At 55.9% G+C, this 27,245-nt stretch overlaps 2 protein-coding genes and 1 long non-coding RNA gene across 6 annotated transcripts; 2 read left to right on the top strand and 1 right to left on the bottom strand.

Annotated features, from left to right (window-relative positions):
- DLK2 (delta like non-canonical Notch ligand 2) lies at positions 1–5,284 on the top strand. Of its 4 annotated transcripts, none has more exons than XM_081095067.1 (6): positions 1–94; positions 1,281–1,411; positions 1,676–1,739; positions 2,963–3,093; positions 3,537–3,681; positions 4,391–5,284. In XM_081095067.1, the coding sequence occupies exons 2-6, from the start codon at positions 1,336–1,338 to the stop codon at positions 5,124–5,126; spliced, it is 1,152 nt and encodes a 383-aa protein (XP_080951193.1). In that variant the 5' UTR covers positions 1–94; positions 1,281–1,335; the 3' UTR covers positions 5,127–5,284. The 4 variants fall into 4 exon arrangements, with proteins under 4 accessions (XP_080951193.1, XP_080951191.1, XP_080951190.1 ...); XM_081095065.1 differs by lacking the exon at positions 1–94 and adding an exon at positions 543–808 and having other exon boundaries at positions 1,264–1,411; XM_081095064.1 differs by lacking the exon at positions 1–94 and adding an exon at positions 570–808 and having other exon boundaries at positions 1,219–1,411.
- Positions 5,205–27,245, bottom strand: ABCC10 (ATP binding cassette subfamily C member 10). The gene is made up of 22 exons (XM_081095068.1): positions 27,159–27,245; positions 26,858–27,029; positions 22,304–23,516; positions 20,537–20,764; positions 19,787–19,943; positions 19,390–19,499; positions 17,764–17,843; positions 16,977–17,148; positions 15,733–15,831; positions 14,888–15,077; positions 14,059–14,136; positions 13,726–13,920; positions 13,171–13,324; positions 12,770–12,959; positions 9,374–9,717; positions 8,852–9,021; positions 8,214–8,374; positions 7,650–7,903; positions 6,543–6,688; positions 6,342–6,439; positions 5,999–6,111; positions 5,205–5,671 (listed from the first exon to the last, which is right to left on the bottom strand). Exons 2-22 carry the CDS (start codon positions 27,016–27,018, stop codon positions 5,518–5,520), a joined length of 4,467 nt encoding a protein of 1,488 aa, XP_080951194.1. The 5' UTR covers positions 27,019–27,029; positions 27,159–27,245; the 3' UTR covers positions 5,205–5,517.
- Positions 12,781–14,564, top strand: LOC308521909. The gene is made up of 3 exons (XR_013996201.1): positions 12,781–13,624; positions 13,844–14,150; positions 14,261–14,564. It is a non-coding gene; the product is annotated as an uncharacterized lncRNA (long non-coding RNA).

The following is a 27,245-nucleotide window of genomic DNA, read 5'->3' as shown; positions in this document are numbered from 1 at the left end:
AGGTAGGCATGGGTTGATCCTGGAAGGCTGTGCACGGCAGCGAGGAGAGAAAGGAGCGGAGGGCGCGGAGGAGAGACGCAGCCATTTGAAGCAGGTGATGGAGGATTTACTAACGGAGGAGGCGTGGGCTTGATGACAGGAGGAGGGCGGGGAGCGCGCCGCGCCCTGAGCGTGTGTGGGATACATGTGAGAAGCGTGATGGGCCGCGGACTGGTGAGAGCAGAGGTGGGGCGGGGGTGAGAAGCGCAGGTCAGCCAGGCTGCGATTCGCGATGGGAGAATAATCGGGCTGCGCACATCTGGCCGGCACTTGCAGTCTCCTCTCATTTAGATTCCCATAATTTCCTCCTTTCGATGAGGAGGAAAGCCAGGTTCGGATAGGTTAGGTGGCAGCGGAGGGTGGGGGCCCAGGGGAGAGAGCGACAGCGGAGAAAGGGGCGAGCGCTGAGCTCCCAGAAGAGGCGTGAGCTGCGCGCCGCAGGGGGGTGGGCGGCGGACGCCGGAGGATCGGGGGCGGGCCGGCGGCAGGCCGGGGAGTGGAGTGGGGAGGAGGGATCGGCCGGCACACGCCGCCCCTGGCAGGCGGCCCGAGCGCGCACGAGGAGCTGCCGCTGCCGCCGCCGCCGCCGCCGCCGCCCGGGATCGCCTTGAGCCCCAGATTCCGGAGCGCTCGGCTCTCATGGCAGCCGCCTCGGCGCCCGGCCCCGAGGCCCGCTAGGGGCGGCCCCGCGCCCCAGCTCGGCCCCACGGCGGAGCCCGTCGGATCCGGCCTCGCCTTGCGCCCGGAGCGCGCCGCCTCGCAGCCCGAGGTGAGGACGGCGAGGGCAGGGGCGCTCAGGGCGAGGGGCGCTCGGGGACTCCAGGCCCGGCGTCGCGGCCGAGCCGAACGCGGCTGAGACGGGAAGGGGGCAAGTCCTGTTTGAAGTCCGGAGTGGGGTCGGAGACTGCTCGCTGCTGGGAACCAGACCCCGCGTCCGCTCCGTGCTCAAGGCCTCCCCTCGGCGCGATCCCCATCCCCACGGGCTCCTCCGTTCTGCTGCGCCCCTAGCCCCGGCCCCTCCACGCTGCCCATCCTTTAGCTTCTTCCCACAGAGCCTGATTCCGGGCCGTGTCACCCACCCCCTCGCTGGCTCAACCCTTCCCCGCCCCCGCTCGGCCGCTGCCTTCACCCCCTTCTTCTGTCCGGACTCCCCTCTCGCCCTCGGCTTCTATCGCTCAGAACCGCAATCCGTGCAGCTTATCTCCGCACCCGACCGCCTCCCAGCCTGTGCCGTCCCACAGGTGTCCGCACGTACGGCCTTCCATCCGTCCGTCCTTCCTGGGGCCGGCGCTGACCATGCCCAGCGGCTGCCGCTGCCTGCATCTCATGTGCCTGTTGTGCGTCCTGGGGGCACCGGTTCAGCATGCCGTAGGTGAGCGCACCCCGGACGCAGGTCGCGGCCCTCTCCCGACGTCCCCCGCTTGCACGTTGACCTCTGCCGGCCAGAGACGGCACTGCAGCCTCTCGGACCCGCGGGGTCGGTGAGACCCAAGTCATCCCTCGGACGAGTGTCTGTTCGGCCCTGCCCCAGAGCTGAGCCCACCCAATTACTGGGGCCCCGCACCCTCCCCAGCCCAGCATCTCAGGGAGCCCAACCCGGACCCGGGCTCACCCCTCCCACATCCATCTCTTGCAGCCGATGTCTGCAGCTCCCACTGTGACCTGACCCACGGCTGCTGTGCGCCTGACGGCTCCTGCAGGTACCTCTGAGCACGTGCTCCTAAACCCTTTGCTCTTTTCCCAGCCCTTCACACCCATCACCAGGTCAAGCCCCAGGGCAGTGTGTCTAGGGGCTTAAGACTCTACTGTTCCCTCCCCATCCCCCCACGGCACACAGGGCGGATTGGCCGGCCTCCCCCCACCCCGCTTTGCCTTGACTCTTCCTTCTTCCAGCTTATGCCTCCCCGCTGTTTTACTCTCCCAAATCTGACCCAGGAATTCTGTAACATTCCTCCTCAAGACCAGGAGAAAGGCCTGGAGCTTGAGAGCGTCTGGAGAGTGGGAGCCTGGGGGAAAGGGAGAGATAGGCAAGATATAAAGAGAATTGGTTTGGCCTGTAAAAGAAAGGCTGCTGGGCGGGTTGCCCGGTAGAAGACCTTATGGAAGAGGATCTTTCTTGATGAATTTGAGTAATTGACTCACTGGGGTGGGGGTGGGGCAAATCCAATAGCTGGAGGGAAATGTGTCTGGATGGACATGAGGAAATGACTGTCAGGGCAAGCTGCTGGAGAAGCTGGGGGTGTTTTGGACTCAAGGATGGAAGGCTGTTTAAAAAAAATAGGTCAGGCCCTGGCAGGGCGCTCAGTGGTTAGAGTGCAGGCCTGCTGGAGAGTCATGGGTTCAATTCCTAGTCAAGGGCACATACCTGGGTTGCAGGTTTGATCCCTGGCCCCCATCGGATCCTGTGTGGGAGGAAACCAATCCATGTGTTTATGTCACATCAATGTTTCTCTCTCCCCCTCTCCCCTTCCTTCCACTCTCTCTAAAAGCCAATGGAAAAAATATCCTCACTCCTTGGGTGAGGATTAAAAAAACACACAGGTCAGGCTTTTGCCCTGGAATCAAGGGCACTCTTTAAAAAACAACACACATTTCTGAGTCTCCGATATGCCAGGACTGATACTGGGAGTATTTACAATCATCGTAGCTTCTTCCTCAACACATCCCTGGAAAGTGCATTCCCAATTCACAGATCAGGAAACGAAGGCTCATAAGGATTAGACAAAGTGCAGAACCAAGACTTGAATGCTGGTGTCAGATGATCTGATGCCACATACGTGACCCTGCACAGCCCACACCTATCTCGGATGGGCCTGCTTCCCCTGGGGACTGTCATGTCTTCTTGTTTTTGAGATGCTCTGGTCTTGCTCCACTTCCTCACATCCCCCACCCAGAGCCCTGACCCTGTGCTTCTCCCCATCAGGTGTGACCCAGGCTGGGAGGGGCCGCACTGTGAGCGCTGTGTGAGGATGCCTGGCTGCCAGCATGGTTCCTGCCACCAGCCCTGGCAGTGCATCTGTCATGGTGGCTGGGCGGGCAAGTTCTGTGACAAAGGTAGGGGAGTAGAGAGGGCGGCTGTTGGTCTGGAGACCCCATGTGTCTTGGGAGAATGCCCACGCCTATTTATTGTGTCCAGCCCCCATACACAGCATTTGATCATTTTAGACGTCATACCTATCTGCTGTCTGAATTGGCCCTTAACTTAACCCCATGAGATAGGCAAGGCAGCTGTGGCAAATGGTACTCATTTTACAGATGAGCAAATTGAGACTCATAGGTGAGCGACAACTTGCTTGAAGTCACTGAGACAGATTGACATTGCCAGGGCTAGGAGCCTCCTGATTCCGAATTCAGTGTTGTTTCCCCACCATACATACCAGCTGGGGTGGGGGTGGGGGTGGCAGTATGAGCTGCACCCGCAGAGCCTTAGATGGGGCCTGGGCAGGTCTGGGTGCCAGATGTAAGGGGCTATCCCAGAACCTTCCCTGTCTCTCTAGATGAGCACATCTGTACCACGCAGTCCCCCTGCCGGAATGGAGGCCAGTGCGTGTATGACGGGGGCGGCGAGTACCACTGTGTGTGCCTACCCGGCTTCCACGGACGGGACTGTGAGCGCAAGACTGGACCCTGTGAGCAGGCAGGGTGAGTACGGCCCCGTGGGGTGAGTTCAAGGTTAGGTGAGAACTGGTGACGGAAGGAGGCAGGACTGTTGGGAGGCTGGTGATGAGGTAACAGGGCTGAAGGTCAGAAGCCCCACTGGGGGCACCGGAGGATAAAACCCCAGCTTGCCAGTGTCCGTAGTTCGGGGTTTCTCAGCTTTTTTATACCATCTGGGCCATTTCTTCAGCAAAAATCTACAGGAACTGGAGATGTAACAGATCAATGTGTGATTGCTCTGGCTGTTGTTGGGGGGGGGGGGGTAGGGGGAGGGGTTGAAGACCTAGGACTCCCCTCATCCTCCCAGGAAAGCTGCCCCTGTGGCCCCTAAATATGTTCTAACAGCAGCCTTAGCCTCGTGTGCGTGAGGAAATGGGCCCGTAGGGCGGGGCCTGCCCTCATTTCTGTGTCAGGCCTAAGCGCCTACCAAGGTAATAACACACTCGCCTTGAGCCTTGCCTCTGGGCCAGGCCCCATGCTAACTGCTTGACGTTGGGTTACCTCATTTAACCCTCACAATGTGGAAGCTGGATGCTACTTCCATTTCCGTTTTTAAAAGGAGATATTGTAGGCTCGGAATGTGATTCAAGGTGACGTTGCTGGGAGGGGGGTGGACGGCAGTGGTCAGGATGCTGACCTAGGCTACCCTGCAGGTGTGAGTCCGTATCAAAGCCCTCTCCCACCTCCACCCCAGCTCCCCGTGCCAGAATGGCGGCCAGTGCCAGGATGACCAGGGCTTTGCCCTCAACTTCACGTGCCGCTGCTTGGCAGGCTTTGTGGGTGCCCACTGTGAGGTGAATGTGGACGACTGTCTGATGCGGCCTTGTGCTAACGGCGCCACCTGTCTGGATGGCATAAACCGCTTCTCCTGCCTCTGCCCTGAGGGCTTTGCTGGACGCTTTTGCACCATCAACCTGGATGACTGTGCCAGCCGCCCATGCCAGAGAGGGGCCCGCTGTCGGGACCGGGTCCATGACTTCGACTGTCTCTGTCCCAGCGGCTATGGCGGCAAGACTTGTGAGCTCGTCTTACCTGGCCCAGCCCCAGCCACCACGGCAGACATGCCCGTGGGGCCCACCTCGGCTATGGTGGTGCCTGCCACGGGGCCTGTCCCCCACAGCGCAGGGGCTGGTCTGCTGCGCATCTCAGTGAAGGAGGTGGTGCGTAGGCAAGAGGCCAGGCTGGGTGAGTCTAGCCTGGTGGCCGTGGTGGTGTTCGGGGCCCTCACTGCCACCCTGGTCCTGTCCACGGTGCTGCTGACCCTGAGGGCCTGGCGCCGGGGTGTCTGTCCCCCTGGACCCTGTTGCTACTCTGCACCGCACTACGCCCCCGCACGCCAGGACCAAGAATGTCAGGTCAGCATGCTGCCTGCAGGGCTCCCCCTGCCTCCTGACCTGCCCCCTGAGCCTGGAAAGACCACGGCACTGTGATGGCGGTGGGGCTTCTGTGCCGCCTCCACCTCCTCTGTCCTTCAGACTGGAATGGTCCTCACTTGCCACCCCTCAGCGGCTTCACACAAGAAATATTATTTTTTTAATACACAGAATGTAAGATGGGAATCTTATTCAATAAAACTATGAAGTCATCAGTGGACTCCTTTTCCAGAAAAACCTGCCTGGCATCACTGACGAGGGCTGAGCAGAGGCCTGTTTCTGGGGAACCCTTGGGGCTTTGCCTGAAGCCTGGTTCTCAGAGAGGAACCCATGACACCTCCCCCCGGGAGAGTGCCAGTGAGGTAGAGCCATGGAGGAGAATGTAAACAAACAGCTCTGCAGCCACCCAGCAGAGGGCGAGACAGGGGCCACCCAGGGGGTGGGGTCCTCACGGGGAGGAGTGGGCTCCCTGCTGGCTGCTCTGCAGCAGCTGCTGGAACAGGGAGTGAGGCTGGTTGCGCAGGACGGCAGGGGAGTCCAGCTCCACGACCCTCCCAGCTTGCAGCACCAGCACCCGATCAGAGTTCAGGATGGTGTTGAGCCTGTGTGAGAGGAGCTGGTCAGTGGAGGATGGAGGGCAGGACCGTAAAGCAGCGCTCGCCAACTGATGGTCCGTGAGGTCCGAAAGGTTGGCGACCGCTGCCCTAAAGCAGGAAGCTGACCCACATTCCCTCTCCTCCCCTAGACAGCACAGTTCTGCCCCAGGCTTTACCCCGGCTCTGTGCTGGGGACCACAGATGCCTTCAGACAATGTGCTATGAGAATGAGGAGCTGAGGTTCATGGAAGTTTGGACTCTCTAGGGCTCTAGCCCCTGGCGTCCCTGACACTATGTCCCCGGATTGGAGGCTCATGCCGGATGCTTGCACACCTGTGGGCAATGGTTAGCACTGTCTTGTTGGCGAAGCGTTTGCAGATGGTCTGCTGGAGCAGCTGGTCTGTTTTCTGGTCTACACTTGCCGTGGCCTCATCAATGCACAGGATCTGGACCATGTGGAGGGGGTGGGCAGGAGGACAGAGAAGAGGTTAGCCTTGGCTCCTGCCCAAGCACCAGCCCCCACCTTCTGGCGGGGCCCAGCCCACAGCTCCCCACCTCCAGCTCTAAAAGAAAAACTAACCCGGTCCTCTGAGACTTCTCCCTACTCACTCCCTCACCCCTCACATGCCCCTGCCTTCTTCCCGGCCCTCTCGAATGTCTCCTCCTCTCACCTTACCTTGGCATCTGTGAGGAGAGCCCTGGCCAGACACAGCAGCTGCCTCTGCCCCAGTGATAAGCTCCGGCCCCCCTCGCCCAGCTCACCATCCAGACCACCTGCAAGGCACAGCATCTTCACCCCTGGGTCCTAGGTCTCTCTCTGCCCCCTCCCTGCTTGCTCCCTCCTCTTCCACCCTGCAGGCTCGGGCCTGGAACTCACCCATGGACCCGATCACCTCACTCAGGTGGCACTGCTCCAGAGCCTGCCACAGGGCCCTGTCCTCATACAGGCCCCGGGGGTCCAGGTTCTCCCGAACAGTCCCACTGAACAAGAAGGGCTCCTGGGGGATGATAGCCAGCTGGGACCTGGGGGACAAGGAGGGACATGGGTCTAGGCTGGAGATGTGGTCACTTCTGCCCCCAGCACAGGTTTTAGCTATAGGTCTACGCCTTCAGAGAAGCTTGGGGAGGAGCCCTGAACATAACCCTCACTCAGCTCCCCCGCTGCTCAGCGTGTTCCCAGAACTGTGCAGGTGCCATGAGGGACACGAGAGAAACCAAAGGCCCACACTCTGTCCTAAAGGAGCTTCCATCTCACTAAGCTACAAAACAAAGAGTGGGGTAGCAGTGTGGCACTGACTCCAGCAGTCACTGTGACAGCCGTGGTGGCGAGGAATGAGTAGAGAGTCTGAATGGCAGGGAGGGCATGTGTCAAGATTGGAGGGCCTGGAATTGGGTCCTGAGGAACCATATGGTGGAGCTGTAATGAAAGGCCACCACCACAAGTTAGAAGAGAAGGCAGGAAAGGCAGGGCCAGGGCCTGGGATCAATAATAGGCTTTGGAACAGAGCTCCCCTACCTTTTCCACATCAGAGAAAATGACACTAGGCTAACCTGGGGTTGGTGGAGGGAGTTGTTTAGCACCAGATGTGGCCTCTTGTTGCCAGGGGCAACTGGCCCAGGTCTCCAGTGCCCTGAGCATCACCTGCCAAGCCTGAGGGCCAAGAGGATGACTATCCTGGGCACAGCACCGGGAGGCTCTGATTCAGGACGCAGTGACCATTGATCTAGAGTGCAAGGTGTATACTGGGAAGTACAAGAAAGACGAAGCTGGAAAGGTGGGCCTGCGTCAGATTAAAGTCCTGAGACCACAGCTACATCCCTGGACCTGAGGATAGCGAGCACTGGGAGCTCGCCATCCTTGCCTGCTGTCCTAGCTGCCTTCTCCCCACAATCGGCCCTGCTGCCCCGAGTCTATGGAAAGCCTCTCGGCTAGGCTTCCCCTATGTGCCGGTAGTCTGGTCCTCCTCTCCTCGCTCCCTCAGACCTGAGCTCAGCCAGCGCCAGCTGGCTGGTGTCCACTCCGTCCAGGAGCACTCGCCCCGAGCTGGGCTCCAGCAGCCGGAAGAGCACGGACAGCAGGGACGACTTTCCAGAGCCCGTGCGGCCCACGATGCCCAGCTTCTCTCCGGGCTGCACGCAGAAGGTCACCCCATCCAGGGCATTTGGCAGCCCTGGCCGGTACACCAACACCACATCCTGGAACTCCATGCGCCCCTGCGTCAGCCAGCCGGTGCCTAGCTGGTGGGGTTCGTGGGTGGGAGGTGGAGGAGATGGGTGAGACGGGGAGACATGGGGAGAAGGGGGGTCAGAGAGTGGAAGGAGGGGGAATGAGAAATGGATGGCGTGAGAGGGAAGGTGGGGGAAATGCGGACACGTGAAGGAGAGAGGGGAGAACAGACACAAGATGAGGGACACAGCGAAGGAAGGGGAGATCGTGCGGGGACATTGGAGGAGCTGAGAAAGGAAAGGAACCTGGGGAATGACTGGGGCCACTGGGAGGGTCCTTCAGGGTTCCAGTGCCCAGGCCTGGGCACAGGTGCAGGCCTACCTGCCCCGGCTGGCCCTGGGGCTCCTGGGGTAGGTCGCAGGAGTACTCCTCCAGCCGCTCGACGCTCACCAGCATGGTTTCTGTCTGCGTGAAGCTGCTCACCAGGCCCGAGAGCAGCCCCGTCAGGGACAGGGCATACGACAGAGACAGGCCCACCAGTCCTGGCAGGAGAGGAACACCAGGCACCAGGGGAGGCTGGGTGAGGAGGACTGAGGCCGAACGGGAGGATCTCAAGCCACGGACGGCGGGCATTGAAAGGAGGCCGCGGAGAAGCAGGAAGATGCCAGCAGCAGACCCGGGGCCACAGGACGCTAGATGCCAGGCAGTGGAGTGGGTCCGCAGGGGCTCTGAGGGAGGACGGGGGCTGGCAGAGCGCCGGGGACGGGGGGGCAGGGCAGGGCAGAGACCAGAAGACTGGATCTAGTCCAGACCCAGCACCACCTGGTAAAGTCACTTCTTGAGACTCAGGGTCCTCAACTCCAAAACAAGGGGCAGGAGAATTAGGACGCACACTCACGGGGACCCGAGTGGCAGGTGAAAACGCTGGGGGGCGGTGCAGCGAGAGGGAAGGTGGGGGAAATGGGGCAGGGGCTGGGAGTCGCATGCTTCTGAGGTGAGTGAAGGCTCCCGGGTGGTACCTGGGTTGGCGAGGCCCTGCTGGTGCTGCACCAGGGCGATGCCTGCGATGGCACTGACCACTGCGGCCCCCATGAGCTGTAGCCGAATGTCCAGCCACTGCATGGTGGCACTGGAAGCAAACTGGCACCTCTGGTTTAGCTCCAGGAGCCTCTGGTTCTTCTCCTCAAACCTGGGGGAGGTCGAGGGGGGGGTGGGGGGGGAGAGCAAGGCCACCCACGGTTGCAATCACTTGCCCAGACTCCCCCACAGAACGCCTTCTTCGTGGAGCTGATCAGCACCCCCACAGGCCTCCCTGAGGGTACGGAGGGGTCAGTGCGTTCTGTCACAGGGGTCTGCTCTGCCCCACCATCCCTTTCTTCTGTCTCTTTCCTCTTTCCCTTAGTGCCTTCACCCACCCTTCCCTTCTCAGGAGACCTGACGCCACTCTCTCCCATGTGCTTTTCTTCTTAAGGGGGATCCTCTGTCCCCTTACCCAGCACCTCACACCCTTGCTCTGGTTGGGAGAGGCAGACTCCACACACCTGTCAGTGGCCCCGCAGGCCCGGAGCACTGGGAGGCCGGCCAAGGTGTCGGCCAGGTGGGTGTAGAGTGGAGACAGGGTGAGGCTGCCCAGACGCCGCAGCTCCCGCGAGGAAGCCCTGTAGTGGCGCTGCACGCGGTAGTAGATGATGCTCAGAGGCGGCAGCAGCAGCAGCAGCCAGGGCAGGCCGGCGCCCAGCACAGCCAGGAGGCCCAGCAGGCCTGCCGCGTTGGCCAGGAGGATGTTGAGGATGAAGGGCAGGCTGTCGTCCACACAGGCCACGTCAGAGGAGAAGCGGTTTAGGACCCGGCCCATAGGCGTGGAGTCGAAGAAGGTGATGGGTGCCTGGGAGAAGGGATGTGGTTGGGCAAGGGCAGGGTCTGGCACAAAAGGGGTTGGGGGCCACCCTGGGGGTGGTGGGGTGCGGAAGGTCCAAGGTAGAGAATTGGAAGGAAGTAAAGTGTCTCCAGAGTTTGGGAGCAGAAAGGAGGAACAGGTGGGGCCAGGAGGAAGACTATCGCAGGGTAGGAAGGATAGAGACTGTCCCTCTGGCCAGTGGTGACCCTGAAAGGCCCTGCTGGCCACTCTTCTACCCCTGTGCTAGACATGCCTACGTCCCTCTCCAGAATGTGGGGCTTCAGGCCAGTGAGTGAGCTTCAGTTAGATGTCAGGAGGGACATCCTGATCGCCAGGGCTGGACAGAGCGGTGAGGGCAGGTTTCCAAGTCAGTACTGTCTCCTGGTAGCATTCAGGCTCTGGAGTCAGACTGCGGCTGGGATTCCAGCTCTGCCACTTAGATGTGAAACCCCTCAATCTCTAAAAGGCCCCTGTTCCTCATTTCAAAGACAGGGATAATAGCCCAGCGGGGCCGCTCAGTTGCTTAGAGCATTATCTAGATACACCAAGGATGTCCTAGCCAGCCTGGCTCAGTGGATAGAGAGTCGGCCTATGGACTGGAGGGTCCCAGGTTTGATCCAGTCAGGGGCACATGCCTGGGTTGCGAGCTCAATCTCCAGTGGGCGGCATGCAGGAGGCAGCCAATCAATGATTCTCTCTCATCATTGATGTCTCTATCTCCCTCCCCCTCTCCCTTCCTATCTGAAATCAATGAAAATATATGAAAAAAATACGCGAAGGTTGCAGGTTCCATCTCCAATCAGGGCACATATAAGAATCAACTAATAAAAGCATAAATAGCCAAAACCGGTTTGGCTCAGTGGATAGAGCGTCGGCCTGCGGACTGAGGGGTCCCGGGTTCGATTCCGGTCAAGGGCATGTACCTGGGTTGCGGGCATATCCCCAGTGGGAGATGTGCAGGAGGCAGCTGATCGGTGTTTCTCTCTCATCGATGTTTCTAACTATCTCTCTCCCCTCCTCTCTGTAAAAAAATCAATAAAATATATTTAAAAAAAAAAAAAAAAAAAAAAAAAAAAAAAAAAAAAAAAAAAAAAGCATAAATAAATGGAACGACAAATTGGTGCTTCTCTCTAAATCAATCATGAAAAGCCCTAACCGGTTTGGCTCAGTGGATACAGCGTCGGCCTGCGGACTGAAAGGTCCCAGGTTCGATCCAGTCAAGGGCATGTACCTTGGTTGCGGGCACATCCCCAATAGGGAGTGTGCAGGAGGCAGCTGATTGATGTTTCTCTCTCATCGATGTTTCTAACTCTCTATCCCTCTCCCTTCCTCTCTGTAAAAAATCAATAAAAAGTATTTAAAATAAAATAAAAGAAATCAATCATGAAAAAAAAAAATGAGACTAATGGAACTGCACTTACAGGGCTACCGGTAGGATTAAAGGTATATACATAGCAGCCAGGTGCTCAGCACAGGCTGCCTGGCATGGTGAAGGGCTCAGTGACTGCCAGATATCGGACTACTACTGGGAGGCAGTCTCAAGGGCAGCCCCCGCTCCCCTTCCCCGTCCCCCAACTCTCTGCCTTTGCTTGGGCGACAGTCCTATCTTAAGGCAGGAGACTAGGTCGAAGGACTTTCTGAAGTATCTCTCAGAGCCAGAGTAAGAGAAATGAATTTCTTCACAGCCTGAAGATGTCCCCTCCTTGACTCCGGAGGAGAAGCAGAACAGCAGGCAGCTGCTCCCTGAGCGGCAATGGATAGACCCACGTAGGACTGGGTTCACAGCCTGCTCTCTGGGGAAACAGCCTTGCCTCGGTCACTGACACTCTCAGAGCCTCAGTTTCCTCATCTGTAAAATAGGGACAATAATACCTACTTCACAGGGTAATTATGAGGTCCAAATAAGACAACGGATAAGAATGGGCTTTGTAACAATAACATTAATAATAATTGCCAATTGAGCACTTAGTATGTGCCAGGCACTATTCTAAGCACTTTCTTTCTTTTTTAAAAAATATATTTTTATTGATTTCAGAGAGAAAGGGAGAGGGAGGAGAGATAGAAACACCAATGATGAGAGAAAATCATTGACCGGCTGCCTCCTGCACGCCCCCTACTAGGGATTGAGCCCGCAACCCAGGCATGTGCCCTTGACCTGGGACCCTTCAGTCTGCAGGAAGATGCTCTATCCAGGGGTCCTCAAACTTTTTAAACGGGGGCCAGTTCACTGTTCCTCAGACCGTTGGAGGGCCGGACTATAGTTTAAAAAAAAAACTATGAACAAATTCCTACGCTCACTGCACATATCTTATTTTGAAGTAAAAAAACAAAACGGGAACAAATACAATATTTGTATTTGCATGTGGCCCGCGGGCCGTAGTCTGAGGATCTCTGCTCTATCCACTGAGTCAAACTGGCTAGGGCTATCCTAAGCACTTTCCATAACCAATTAATTTATCCTCATACTAAGTATATGGATAGGCAAAAGACTAGAATAGATATACACATAGCAACCAGGATGGATCTTAGAAACAGCCCTAAATATAAACCGAAAGAAACAAAATTTCACTTATAAAAATACATGAACACAAAACGGGCATTTCACACAAAAAAAATCCCAAAAAGATACACATTAAACACAATTAGAATGTTGCTTGTCAAGGAAAGTAGGGGAAATGGAGATAGGGTATGCAGAGAAAGGGATGGATAGATAAATAAGTAAAACACAAAAGGGTCTTCGCATGGACTAAGGGGTGCTTAGCTCAACCCCCAGCCCTTTAGAAGTCCAGGACGGAAGTGACTCTGAGGACGATCCCCTTCTCCCCATGTGACAGCGGAGGAAGCTGTAGGTTAAGTAGCTGGGTCTGAACCCAGGCGGCCCCTCTGCTCTCGGCCTTTCCAGGTCACAAGCTGTCAAGTGCTGCACTCATCTGTGAGGGGCTAGATTCTCCTGAGGACCAGGAAGCAGGATGGGGCCCTCGATGGAGCCCAAGCATAGGGAGGGCTCCCACATGCCGTGCCCACCCGCTCATCCCCTCACCAGAAGGACTCGACACAGCAGGCGGCGATGCAGGATGGCGGCTGCCCGGAGGGTGCCCGCTGCAAAGAGCACTGCCCGGAGGAGGGTGCAGAGGGAGTTGACACCAGCAATGGTCGCATACACGGTGAGGTAGAAACGGACGTCTGAGGAGCCGTTGGGGGCAGCTTTGGGCAGCAGCAACACTGAGGTGCTGGGTGGTGGGGAGGAGGCTGTGGGTCTCCAACAGTAGAGCCACTGGGGGGGGGGGGGGGTCCCGTCCCCTCCCCCACACTACCTCTCCCCATTCTCCGGAGAGACAGCCCCGGGAACACCAGCCCTACTCTCCCCCCCCCCCCCAACTCTCACTCTGTCTGGCAACCACTCAGAGAGCGCCGGGCCTGCTCCCAGCCCCAGTCACTCACTAGAAGCTTCTGGGGGAAAAGAGGAGCAGCTGGGGAGAGAGGAGCCCAGCAGGGTCCGGGAGGGTCTGGACTGACACCTCCTGGGAGCTATTCTTGTCTGCCTTCAGCTGAGAGATCCAGTGGGAGAGCCACCAGTCAGCAGCGTTCCTTGTGGCTGCGTGGCGACAGGAAAGAGAAAGCTGTGAGAGCCTCACCTCCTTTATCCGAATCCTCTGCCCCCGGCTAGTTCTCCCCTGCTTCACCCTGCTGGCCCGGCCACCCTGCCACTATTCCAGGTCCTCCCCGGTGTGCGCCTCCTTCCTGGGTCTATCACTCCTCAGGTCTGCGGGGAGCTTGATCTCAAATGTGCAGAATGGGGCAGATCCGAAGATGGCTACAGAGTGCATCTGTCTGGCTTCTGGGACTCTCTCAGAACCGGGGACAGGCCTATTGTCTCGGCTGTCGTCCATGCCTGGTGAGTCTTGGGCTTTGTAAGGATTAGTCCACAGGGAAGGATGTGATGGGCCTAGAAGACTAGGCTGTGGGTGGGATAAGGGCTCCGGGGTTTATTCCTACCTTGCATGAGGAGCAGCGAGGAGAGGATGGCCAGGGCCAGGCCCAGGCCGATGGCCCTCCAGTAAGCTCGGTACACGCGGAAGGCCACAGCACCCTCCTTCTTGCTTTCTTCCTGCAGCAGGCGGCCAGATGCGCTCTCCTCCACCTCCGGTCCCTCCTTCGTCTTCTCTGGGCTCCACACTGACTGTGCTGTGGCTGGAAGGATCAAGGAGGCCAGGGGGATGACAGCTGAAAACCTCAGTGTTTCAGAGAGGCAGGCAAGCTCTGTGAAAACCGTATGCCTACTGTCTTGTGGTGAGGAGCAAGCCACTTCCTGTTATCCCTGGGCCGTACCTGAGTCAGACTCTCGTCCATCTTCAGCCCAGACTTTGGGGACGGCTTGTACCAATGGCAGGATCTCAGAGGGAGGCCCTGCAAGGTAGCAGGTGAAATTAGGAGGGGACTGTTCCAGAAATACACTAGGTTTTTCTAAAAATGTGTGTCAACTCACCCGCCCCCTCACCCACCACCCTTCTCGTTGCACCCACTCTGGCAGGGCTCTGTCCGAGACCCCGAGACTCTGGGCAGGACCATCGAGTCCACCCTCTGTGTCGGGAGCCCAATCAGCACAGACAGAAAATGTTCGCCCTTGGGAGAGTCACAGCCCGTGAGCACTCCGCCCAGCGTCACCTCTCAGTGCCGCCACGCTTTTTCCTGGCGCCTCACAAAATTCCCAACACTCTGGTGGAGCCTCATTTCCTCCTGCCCCTCTCCCAGTGAACCTGCAGACAGTCATGCCCCTCTGGATAATAATCCTTCAGGATTTTTTTTTTTTTTTAATAAAAAAGACTGTTCTAAAACTGCTTCCGCTTCTCCATGGACATCAGACTGTTCCCAGAGTTCCAGGGACTGTAAGTTCCTAATGTGCTCGGTCACAAAGCCCAAGTCCCCAATCCACTGGCATTTTGCGGCGTCTGCTTTCCCTCCTGCTCTCCGTTTACGCACATCGGTTCTGTGAAGGCAGCACAGGGGCTCCCACGAGACAGAAGGATGGCTGGGCCCAGGCCACACACGGAGGGGTGGCAGAGTCCGCACTTGACAATCCATCTGTCCCTCTTCCCCAGTTACCCCCAGGTAGGTGGTCCCTCACTGGCCGGGCTCCGGCCCTGGCAGCCCACATTACCCGCCTGGACCAGGCGCCCGGCCTCCAGCAGCAGCACCAGGTCAGCCTTCTCCAGGTACTCGGTGCGGTGGGTGCAGAGCAGCCGCGTGGTGTGGCTCAGCACCCCCAGGATGCACCTGTGCAGCAGGTGGTTGGCCACGTCTGCATCCACAGCAGCCAGAGGGTCATCGAGGAGATAGAGCTCCTTTTCCTAGAGAGTGGTAGGGGCACCGTGGACACCAAGTCCCAGGTCCTCTGGCCAGAACCCAGACCTCTCCTAGGACGTGATCTTGAGGGACTCAGAGAAGACGGTTCAGAGGAACTCTGGGCGCTACTCCTCAAGCAGGCGAGAAGGAGGTGAGACCTGAGGTGGACTTCCCTCTAGTCAAATAAGGCCAGTGCCCCAGGGCCAATGCTCAGCCTTGCTGGGTCCCAGTGCCTCAAGCCACATAATAGATTTTTTTTTATGTTTTAAATATGTTTAAAGAGAAAGAGAGAGAGGGAGAGAGAGAGAGAGAGAGAGAGAGAGAGAGAGAGAGAGAGAGAGAAAGAAATATTGATCGGCCTCTGGCATGCATCCTAATTTGGGATCAGCCCACAACCTGGGCATGCCCTGACCGGCAATCGAACTGGTGACCCTTAGGTGCACAGGACAATGCTCAATCAACTGAGCCACACTGGCCAGGGCAAGGCACATAATAGTTTTTAAAGGGCCTTTAATTCTGCCCTGAATCTGCAAAAGGGGAATGGGGTAAAGGAACTACCAACTCAGGAGCATGGGTGAGGGGGAACCAGATGCTGATGACAATATCCCACACCCTCCAGCTAAGCTCCCAAGGCTCTGGGCTTGCCCACCGGTAGCTTACCTGGTAGGCAGCACGAGCTAGGGCAATCCGGGCCCGCTGTCCCCCGCTGAGCGTCACACCCTTCTCCCCCACCTCTGTCAGGTCTCCAGCAGGAAGGATCTGATGGGACAGGCCTCTGAGCAAGCTCCCCAATACTTTCTACCCCATTTCCTATCCCTTTGCATAGAAATGAGTCAGGGAGCTTGAAAAGACTGGTCTTGAACTGAGGTGTGGGGGGCAAGCCAGAGGAGATAAGCCATAACAACCGGCATTTACTGAGCATTTACTATGTGCTTAGCACTCTGCAGGCGTCATCTCATCCAATCTCCATGACAACTTTATGAAGATGGTATTATTTCCTTTCCACAGAGGAGATCAAAGCTCAGTCAGACTCACCACCTTGCCCAAGGTTGTTCCACACCTCGTGAGGGCAGGACCAGAGCACAGACTCTTAGCCACTCCGTCACACTGCCGCACCTTTCTAACAGGCACGGGTGGCGATGGGCAAACTCAATGTGAAGACTGTGAAGGTTTTTCAAGGAGTGGCCTCGAGGCTTCCTGTGGCCTCACGACTGACCTCCTTAGGGGGTCCCAACACCAGAGTAGGTGCCTGTGGTCCACCCGATGGTGAGTCCAAGGAAAAAGCTTTGCTGTTCCTCTTTTCTTACTGCCTAGAACAGTTCCTGGTAGACATTTGCTATAGATGCTTGACAAAGAAGCAAGCAAATAGATGGACAGAGGATGACCCATGGGCACAGTCAAAGGTCCTCCTTTCCAGCGAAGTGCCACATTTACCTGGACAGGGAGTGGTGACGGCAGTCCCGCAGGGATATGGGGGTTGGGTGGGGAAGTCATGGGAGAAATGCGGAATCCCATCCCCCCTAAATTTAGTATTCTGGATGTGGGGGACCTAAAGGGCTCTCCGGGCTTCCCTACAGTGACCTTGACTCTCCCAAGTCTTCCCACTGGGAGGTGAGGGAGGGCCTCCTGAATAAGAACCACCGGCCAGACCTATGTAGATCTCAGTCTCACAGGGACTCCTTCCCTAGCCCCAGGGGACTCAGGGTCCCCCCAGCGGCTGTGTGGAGCCCGTTCCCCTCCCTCCCCCTCCCAGCTCACACTCTGGGAGGAGCAAAACCTGATGGCCAGTCCTAGGTAAGTGATGTCTGAGTGGAAGCCACCCCCTCCCAGAGTAAGTCTCTGGTTTGAGGTGTCAGGGACACGAGCACACAGGTGGCCAAGAGGTTCTAGGGCCAGGCACTCACACTGAGGTCGTCCCCGAGGGCGCAGGCCTCGAGCACCTCCTTGTACAGCTGGGCATCAAATGTCTTCCCGAAGAGAATGTTGTCTCGGATGGTGGCAAACTGGATCCAGGGCTCCTGGGTGGCCAGGCCGAAGCCTCGGGACAGGTCCCACAAGGCCACGCGTCCACGCAGCCTGCAGAGAGCCAGGCCGGCAGCATGGGGGCCGGCTCCAGAAGGAGTCTCTCCGTGCCCAGCCCCTGCCTCCAAGCAGCCTTTCCAGACTGCTGTCTTCTACACAGGGTCCCCCTTCATGTCACATGGCTCTCCGGACTGGCAGCCACGAAGCCCTAAATGAGGCTGTGGGCTCTTTCTGGACGGGGAAGGGGAACACTGCTCTCTGACGGAAGCCAAGCAGCTGTCACATCTAGATGTTCTCAGAAGCTCAGAAGAGAGCATGGCCACTACCCTGGACTTAAGCATAAAAGAAGAAAGCCTCCTTCACGCCTCGGCTCTTCTCTGGACCCCTTCCCTGCACAACCACATATTCTCAAGGAGCAGCTGATGCTGGATGTTTCCATTTATTTTTTCGCTCACTAATATAGCGCTTGTAACTCTCTGGTGTGATTATGATGAGAACTCACTTTCTTCTTGAGCGTTTCCCCCTTTCCAGACTGAACCTCTCCCAAGAAAGGGACTATGTCTCCTTCACGGGGCAGCTCTGGCCCCTAGAAAAGGCCCACCAGGTAGCACGGGCTAGGTGAGCGTGGCTGAGGGCAGAGCTGAGGATGGGGCGCCAGAGGTTGCTTACCTGTGGAGCTCCCCCGCGATAGCGGCCAGCAGTGAGCTCTTCCCGCAGCCCACCTTCCCCACGATGCCCACCAGGAGACCCTGCAAAAAATCCACACAGTTAAGTGCCGGGTCTGCCTCCTGAGGCCCCGGGCTGCTCACCATCCCACGGAGGCCTCTCTCTAGGCCCCAGTGAGTCTGTAGGGAAAGAATTCGCCATGAGGGGCACAGCCTAAGAAATTCCAAGGAAAGCTCTGAGGCAGGCATCCCAGAATGGGGAGAGGGGAGGAAGGGACGCCAGGCTTTGGGGCCTGGGTGCTGGGCTGGCTAAGCCCACCTGTGGCTGGACTTCTGTATCTCAGGGCAAATCGCAGTGTTTCAGAAGTGCCTATTTCTGTCATTTGCAGTTTAAAATTTGGTGCGTTCCCTTCATTTCTTAGTTGTAACACACATTCATTGAGCTATCTCCCTGTACAAAAAGAAAAAAAAAAAAATCCTTCTCTAGGAAGAGGCAGAGCTCCCAGAAGCTCTGTCTGTGATGCCCCCCCTCCCCCGCTCCCCAGCCAGCCAAGACTCTGACTCATCTACCGGTAGGCACCAAACCAACGTGAGCCTCTCCCCTGGAAATGCTCCCTTTTTCTGGCTACCGCCGGCAAGTAGGAGGGCTCTCTGCCTGACATCTTCTGCTCAATGCAGAGTGGATCCACGGAGAGAGCAAACAGAGGCAAGCAGAGAGAAAGCGGACAGAAGGAAAGAGCTCTCTGCAAGTCGAGGCCTGGTTCTGGGCTGCTCCCAAGACGGAGCTGCATGCTTGCTTTCGGATTCTGCAATTCATCTGCATATCCTTCCTATACATTCTTGTTTGCTTAAGAGAGCTCCACTGGGTTTCTACCACTTACATCCAAAAAAGCCCCAACTGACACATTAGTAAAATTCTTTTGAAAAATTCCAGCCTTATCTTGCCTGAACTAAGAGGAAAAACAAAATATACAGCCCAAGCCGGAAACCTGAGCCGAATGTGGTGGAGACGGTTCAGCCACCACCAGGGAATGCGGGGTTGAGATGTGGGGCAAGGGGCTGGATGGGGTCAGGGGAGCATGAAAACTGGGGACTGGGGTAAACAGGAGTCACTGTGCTGCCAGGAATGTTCTTTCCAGCGCTTCTGTGCGAATGTATGTGGTGGTGAGAACCACAGGGTGCGATTCCTTTCGCCAAGCTAAAGAGAGGACTCGCTCTCTCATTTGCAAAATCCTTTTCAGAAGGAGCTGCTGGGTCTCTTCCCGGTGCTCAGCCTGGGGGCTGGATCAGCTCTGGGGTCGGTTCTGAACTAGATACCCTCTAGCGGACATGGATGATCCAGGAGACAAAACACTTGCTGGTCTGGACTGGGTGGGTGTGAGCTGTCTGAAGACCACAGAGAGATGTGACTACGTAAAAGCTGTGTGGGGAGGAATGACATTCAATGAGGTGGCATCTCTTCCTCAATTAGAGCCTGCTCACCAAAACCTCTCCAGCCTTCCCCTCGGTATTTAGAGCTACAAGGCCATCTAGCCACGATGGGCTCCATCCCTGCTTATCTGTCACCGAGTCCCCATCTTCCTTATTAGCCTGGGGACGCTCCTAGGTTGTCTGACCAACGACAACGAACCTTCTTCACTTCAAGGTGCCTGATGAAGGTCTCCTGGCTGGCTCCAACTGGGTCCCAAGAGAACAGGGCTTCGTGCAGCTCCAATACCGTAGATGGCTCTGTGGGGGGATCTGAACAGGGAAGAAGCCACTCAACTTGGCCTTCGAACCCACCACCTATCTGCTTGGGGCGGCGGGTAAACCAGGGGCAGGCCGTTAGCTTGCCTGTCCCATATCTACTTGCCGAGGGCTAATTCAGCCTCTGCCTCAGTCTGAGGATTCTCCCCCAGGAAACGGCCACCTGCTCCACCTGGACCCTGTTGCCTCTGGCTTCTCTTGGTAGCATCTATGTGCAGTGCCCAGGGGGCTACAGTTCCCTCCTCACCTGTGCCAGTTGTTACCCTCTCGCTCCCCATTACCTTGGCTGTAGTAGACCTTGGGGTTGTGGTTGGGAAGGTCGAGGAAACGCTGGATCCGGTCCAAGGACACTTTGGCCTCCAGGAGGCCATTGATCACCCAAGGGAAGTTGTTGAGAGGAAGAATGAGCATGCGTACCAGTGCCAGGGCTGTGAATACCTAGGGTGGGGGGGGGGACGCGGGGAGGATAGTGAAGGCCTGCCGTATGGTGGCCCTGTGGACGGGTCTGCGGAGGGAAGAACAGGGCAGCAGCAGAACTGAGGGGCTGGTTGGATAATCCTTGGATCAGAGCTGGCAAAGGTAGCCATTCCAAGAATCCCAGATGGTCCTCCAGGGATCCAGGGTGTACCTTAGGCACACAGGCCTAGCCCATTCTCAGACCTTCTCAGAATTTCTAAGTGGTAAGCCTCTGGCCCGGGGCAGAAGCAGTACAGGATCATGGATTTTTTCCTCTTTCCAAGGCCATCAAAATGAGAAAAAAGGGACCTAACAGAGCTTGGGCCTGACCAGAAGGTGGGAAGAAAGAGGAGAGGAAAAAAGGAATTCCTTCACAGAGGGAAGGGTTACCTATGGGAGGCCCCAGCAAACGGTCCCTTCAGAGAACTGCCCTCAGTTGGAACAGAAAAGGCAGCCAGGGATCCTCCTCCCTCCTTCCCAGCCAGAACCACCGGCTGAGGCCCCTCCCCATCCCACTGCTGTCTTCTTGCTGCTGTCTCCCTCCATCCTCCCTGCCCTCTACCCCCCATCCTTACCTTGGTGGCAGTGAGCTGGTGCCCCAGGAGGACATAAGTGATGAAGATGACGATGGAGATGACAACGGGCAGGGCAGCCCACAGGTACACACAGGCTGCGTCCAGGTATTTGATGACCCGGAGCCGCCCCAGCTCTTGAGCGCGCCAGGCCTCTACTCGGGCCTCCAGCACCTGCTCCCACCCGAAGAACTTGATGACCCGCATGCCACTCAGCAGCTCCGTCATGAGCTAAGGACGGGAACAGGAAAGCCGTGTGAGGTGGAGACACTGCTCGTGTGTCTCCTCTGCCTCGTCTTCCCCAGGCTCGGAGTAGAGGATGCTGACTGCCCTGAGCCTCCGGATCCTTCCTAGCCCCAGTTTCCTTCCTCACCTCAGCTCTTTCTGTAAGTCCTGCCCTAAAGCCCTTTTCAACCCTGGGTTGCTTCCCCTCCCCGTCTTTTACTTTCCATCCACTCCAGCTGGGGACAGGGCAGAGCTGGGCCCCCCTAAGAGATGAGCTGGTGGAAAGTGCAGAGGGTTACCACACTGGAACAAGCATTCTGCATTAGATGAGGGAGGAAGGACTGCTTCCCAAAGCCAGGAGATGAGGGCTTCTCGGCCTGGTCACCAGGCTGGCCCACGGCTTAGGTGGTATGGGAACTGTGCCGGTAGAATACAGATGCAGGAGGCCACACCACAGCCTGGGGTTAGACGGGCCGAGGGGCCCAGGCAAGATGGGCAAGGGCCAGAGGAACTCTTTGGATCCTGTTATACACCCACAGCCTGCGAGCCACGGAGGCACTGGGAGCCTTCACAGATGGCCTTGGAGACCTCGTCGGTCATGAGTAGGAAAAAAGGCCTCATGCTATAACCAGCTGTCAGGGACAGCTCCCTCTCCGTTAGCACCAAAGATGCTGACAACTGCCTGGCCGGTATTGCTCAGTTGAGCGTTGACCTATGAACCAGGAGGTCACAGTTCAATTCCTGGTCAGGGCACATGCCCGTGTTGCGGGTCTGATCCCCAATAGGGGGCGGGGCGTGCAGGAGATATCTAATGAATTAGATATCTAATATCTCTCATCATTGCTCCTATCTCTCTCTCTCTCTCCCCCTCTTCCTTTCTCTCTGAAATCAATAAAAATATATTTTTTTAAAAAGATGTTGACAATTGTGCTGTATGGACCTCCAGGCCTACCATCCCCCCTACATTCACTGCAAAACCCAGGACTGACTCAGCCAGATGCTTAACATCTGGAGCTGGCCCGGTGGGCAAGTGAGCTTCTCCCTTCTACAGAGTCCACCTCTAAGAGGCAGCTGGGGTTCCCCTGGGCTTCTCCACATGCAGCCATGGGGTGTTCTGGGCCCTACATGAGGAGAGAGGAGGCTTGGGGCCTGGCTCCATCACTAAAAACTCATTTGGTCCCAGACAGGTTATTTCCTTCCTCCTAGGGCTGCATGAACTAATAATATTACTAACGAGCCATGTTTACTTAGGGCTTATTTTGTGACTGGCATTACCTCATAGGAACCTCACAATGACCCTATGAGGCAAACTGTTACCCTCATTTTACAGATGAGGAAATGGAGGCCCATAGAGGATAAGTGACTTTCCTGAGGTGATTAAACTAGTACCTGGCAAAGTTGGGATGTGCACCCATGTCCTTCTCCAGTCTGAGCTCTCAAGTTCTAGGTCACACTCCCTCCCTCAGGCTGTGCATGGGAGGACCTGGGGACCGGGATGCTGGGTGGGGGTCTCCAATTGTGGAGGGACCTCAAGCAGCCCCTCACCTTAACCCGCGTGTCCTTGTGCTGTAGCATCTCCTGGTTGCTGGCCATGATGCGAGTGGCAATCACTTTGTTGACAGGAACCAGCAGCAGGGCCAGGATCAGACCACCCACGAAGGCCACACCCACTTGTTGGTGCAGCAAGTAGAGGGTGATGGCCAGCTGCAGGGGCAGGCCCCAGGCCTCATGGAAGCTCCCAGCAAAGTTCAGCAACCGCTCAGAGTCAGTGCCCAGGAGGTTCAGGGCCTCCCCAACAGGCGGACGTTGGGGACCCAGCTGTGAAGCCTTGCGGTACAGGATGTTCAGCACGGCCCCCCGTGCCTGAAGTGTCACCTTCCGTAGCTCATACCCATACTGATTCTGCAGCACGGCGCCCAGCACAGCCCCGGCGGCGAGCCCCAAGGCATAGAGCAGGCCATGGCTTAGGGGCTCCTGCCCCTCCTCCAGGAAGCCCACCAGTAGGGACAACAGCAGGGGCCCTGAGAATCCCAGCATGGTCCCCACCAGCTTCAACAGTCCAAGTGCCAAGTAGCACCGTCCAAAGGCCCCATACAAGGCCCTCCACAGCTGGGCCCCCTCCTGCCAGTGTGCCTGGAAGACACGGGCCAGGTAGGTTGGGTGCAGCCTGTAGGGAAGGCGGCAAACGTCTTGGGGCTGCTGGAGATTTCCACGGGCCCCACGGGCCAGCAAGGGTGCGAGCCAGGCATAGGAAAAACGTGACAGCCAACTCTCTCCATCTTCGGCTATCTCAGGTTCCTGTCCCTCGGGCAGGAGGGGCTCCCAGGGTACCCGCGGCAGCCCAGGGACTGCCCAGCCTAGTCCGTAGGCCACGAGGGAAGCCATTTGCAGGATGAGAAGGCAGAGGCGGGAGAGAGGCCCGGGGAGGAGTGGGGGCAGAAGTGTGCCTCGCTGGCAGTGCCACAGCAGGGTGAGCACGAGGGCTGGGGCTGGCAGGAAGGCAGCCAGAGCCAAGGCCAAGGGCCCTCGGGAGTGGCCATGAGGGGAACGAGACAACACCCACAAAGCCAGGCCGTGGCTGATCCAGGCCACAGCTGCCACACCCCCTGCCAGCACCTCCAGCCCTATGGGCCCTGGGCCTGCCCCTGGTGGCAGAGCAGCCGGAAGGAAGTCTAACAGTGGGAAGATGGAGAGCAGGAAGGAGGCTGTGAGTCGGAGGCGCCAGCCGGGACTACAGGGCAGGTTGTAATCTGGACTCCTGGGGATGAGGGGGGAAACAGAAAAGGAGGCACATCATGGTTGACTCAGGGCCCAGACAGACCTCCAATAACTCACTTCCCTGGAGGGAACTGAATCCCTTTCCTGCCCTATGCACCTTATTCCTACCCCACTTTACCCAGGAACCTAGGGCCTTTTCTCCCTGGAAGTCTTCCTGGATTAACTGAATCCATTTTCTAATCTACCCACGCCATTTCTGATCATTCTTTCACCACAGTTTTGAGTTAAGGTCATAGAAAATATGAAGGCTCTAATTAGAAAAAAGTTCTACATTTTCATACTGATAACCACTTCAGGATGAATATTCACTTTCACAGAAATATCTACCTAAAATAACCCTTAAGTTCACCCGAAGCACAATTAGGTGAATAAAAATTTGACTGGCATACACCTCTTATACTCTTATAATCTAAATGTTATGAAGCCTCAGAATATTCTGTCTTTCCAGTGGTTGTAGAGGGTGGGATAAATCATGCCTGTGACTCCTTTTGCTGAAACACAAAACTCTTTCCGGTTTTGTCTATATATTCTTGCACGGGAAACATGTTTTTAATAAACAAAAGGGTGCTCTGTCTGCATTAAAAATCAAGCATCGGAAAACACACCTACAACAGTGAATATTAGAATGTCTTGAAAGTTCATATAAAAAGAGAGCTGAGCCCTGGCCGGGTGGCTCAGTTGGCTGGAGCATCATCCGGTTACCAAAAGGTGGCAGGTTTGATTCCCAGTCAGAGCACATACCTAGGCTGCAGGTTTGATACCGTTGGGGCACATATGGAAGGCAGCTGATTGATATTGCTTTCTCTCTAGTTTTCTTTCTCTCTAGTTTTCTTTCCCCCCTATCCTCCCTTCCCTTCCTCTCACTCTAAAAATTAATGCAGTCAGGCTGGCGTGGCTCAGTGGTTGAGCATCAACCTATGAACCAGGAGGTCAGGGTTCAATTCCTAGTCAGGGCACATGTCCTGATTGCGGCTCGATCTCTAGTGTGGGGTGCGCAGAAGGCAGCCGATCAATGATTCTTTCTCATCATTGATGTTTCTATTTCTCTCTCCCGCCCTTCCTCTCTGAAATCAATAAAAATATATTTAGACAATAAAAAATAATTAATGGAAACATATCCTTGGGTGAGGATTAAAAAAAGAGAGGACCTTGGGACCAGGATGCTGGGTGAGGGTCTGCAATTGTGGAGGGACCTCAAGCAGCCCCTCACCTTAACCGCATGTCCTTGTGCTGTATTTCCTTTGTTGGTAGGGGTGGGTTACTAAAAAAAAAAAGTTTAATTGCAGATTAAAATGCTTCAAATCTGAAGCATTTCCTTTAAAAAGTCCAGATGATCAGTAATATGAAGGTGTTTATATTGGACTAAAAGTCAACCTTTAATAATTCTGTTTCTTAAGCTGTGGAAACAGAGGAAAGAACACTTTGGAGGCCGATATACTGGCTCCAAGTTGGCCATCAACCAGTCTCATGACCTTGGGCAAATCTCTTTCCCTCTATGCACCTAATTTTCCTCATCAATACAGTGAGCAGTGAAGATTCTAGACCCAAAGCTCTCTGAGGACCTTTCCTGTATGAGATTCTGGATCTTTATAACTCTTTTTAAGAAATGCACAGCCCTAACCGGTTTGGCTCAGTGGACAGAGCATCAGCCTGCGGACTCAAGGGTCCCAGGTTCGATTCCGGTCAAGGGCATGTACCTTGGTTGCGGGCACATCCCCAGTAGAGAGTGTGCAGGAGGCAGCTGATCGATGTTTCTCTCTCATCGATGTTTCTAACTCTATCCCTCTCCCTTCCTCTCTGTAAAAAAATCAATAAAAAAACAACAGAAAGTCTGATGAGTGAAGTGAGATAACCACCATTTGTATTGATTACATAATATTCTTTCTTGCCTTTTCCTTAGACTGTGAGTTCCCAAAGGACTGTATCAATTTTTAATAGATACTCCTCTGAGTAGACTGTGAGTGTCTGTGCTGACTAACCCTTCCTTTTCTTTTAACTCATTCTGCATAAGAGACAAAACTGGATTCCTCCCAGCCCAAAGCTTCTCCTACCCAAGGAGGGATTCATCAGTTCCCTAATTCATCTTGGATAGGAACACATCCCATCCATCAGGCTAAGGACTCCCAAAGGCAGGGACTACCTTGCCCTCCTGCCTTGTCAGTCGCCAGAGTAAGACTAACTTTGCAATGAAGGAAAACTACCACATGATCTCATTCATTCATGGATAATAAAGACCATTATAAACTTATGAACAAAAATAGATACAGAGGCAGAGCTGCCTCAAACAGACTGTCAAACTGCAGTGGGAAGGCCAGGGAGGGTTGGGAGGCAGGAGGGAGGGGGGTAAGAGATCAACCGAAGGACTTGTATGCATGCATATAAGCATAACCAATGGACATAAGACACTGGGGGGTAGGGGAGGCCAGGGGATTGTCAAGGGCGGGGAAAAAAAAAAGGACACATATGTAATACCCTTTGTAATACTTTAAGCAATAAAAAAAAAAGTTCTCATCACAAGAAAAAAAAAAAAAAAAGGACTAACTTTGCCTTATACAGCCATAGAGGACCTAAGTACAAAACCAAGGTGAGTTTATCAATTGCACCGTATAGCTCCAACCCCAGGCAGGGTAAAGGTTTAATTTTGCTCTTTTCAAATCTTGCCTACTGCTTCCAGCTGAGCACATGTGCTTTTCTTAGCCTAGGAACACCAAGGTTTCATAGATGGAAGAGGTGAGAACTGGTCCCACAACTAGAACACAAGTTACCCTTTTTGGCTAAAAGCATTGTTCACCCAATCATACCTCTCGTTCATGACAGTTGTGTTTGAACATCTGAAAATCTACAAAAGTGATGATTTCTACCATGCATTGGGCCTTTAAAAATGTGATGTGGCTCAATGGGTTGAGCGTCCTCCCACGCACCAAGAGGTCACTGGTTGAATTCCAGGTCAGGGCACATGCTCGGGTTTCAGGCTCCAACTCCAGTAGGGGGCGTGCAGGAGGCAGCTGGTCCATGTTTCTCCCTCATCCATATTTCTACCCCTCTCTCTCCAAAAGTCAATAAAAACGTATTTTTAAAAAATGTGCAATGCACTAGCGCTATATGCTTAAATGCATGACTTGACTTAAACCTCTCACCAAAGAAAAGCAACTTGCTCCAAAACAGCCACACTGCTGCGAAGTGGTACGCTCACATTTTATTCTACGTCTGCCCTACTCCAGAGACCTCACCATTCTGGTTACACTGCCGCGCGGATGTGGGTTCGGGGAGAGGTCTGCAGGCACACACGGACAGACGTATGTGCACCCCGTCTCTACGCACCTAGGGGTCCCCCAATAGCAGGCACTGAGCACGGCGAGGAGCGCGTGGGGCAGGGCGCCGAGTACCAGCTGGGTGAAGCAGTGGCCCGTGGTGTCCCCCTCCCACACCGGAAGCGGCTGCAACACGCTGGTGCCACACAGCTGGGCCAGGAGCCGCTCCATGGAGGCTTCACCTGCGGGGAAAGCCAAGGGTGGAGAGAGGGAAGGTTCCTCCTCCCAGAGGGGGGCTAGTCCACGCCCCGGGGGGCGAGGGCCGCGCAGGGCGCCGGAAGCTGGGGAAGCGGGGGAGCTGGGACGCTGACCAGGAAGTGTGGTGTCAACAGGCACTGACAGCGCGTCCCAGCCGCCTTCCGACCTGCAACCCCGCCCTTGCACCGGGATCTCCCCTC

This window comes from Myotis nattereri, assembly GCF_964212035.1.
Source record: "Myotis nattereri genome assembly, chromosome: 6".
NCBI classification, from domain to species: Eukaryota; Metazoa; Chordata; class Mammalia; order Chiroptera; family Vespertilionidae; genus Myotis; species Myotis nattereri.
The sequence above is the reverse complement of the archived record's forward strand: the minus strand, read 5'-3'. Positions and strand labels throughout refer to the sequence as shown.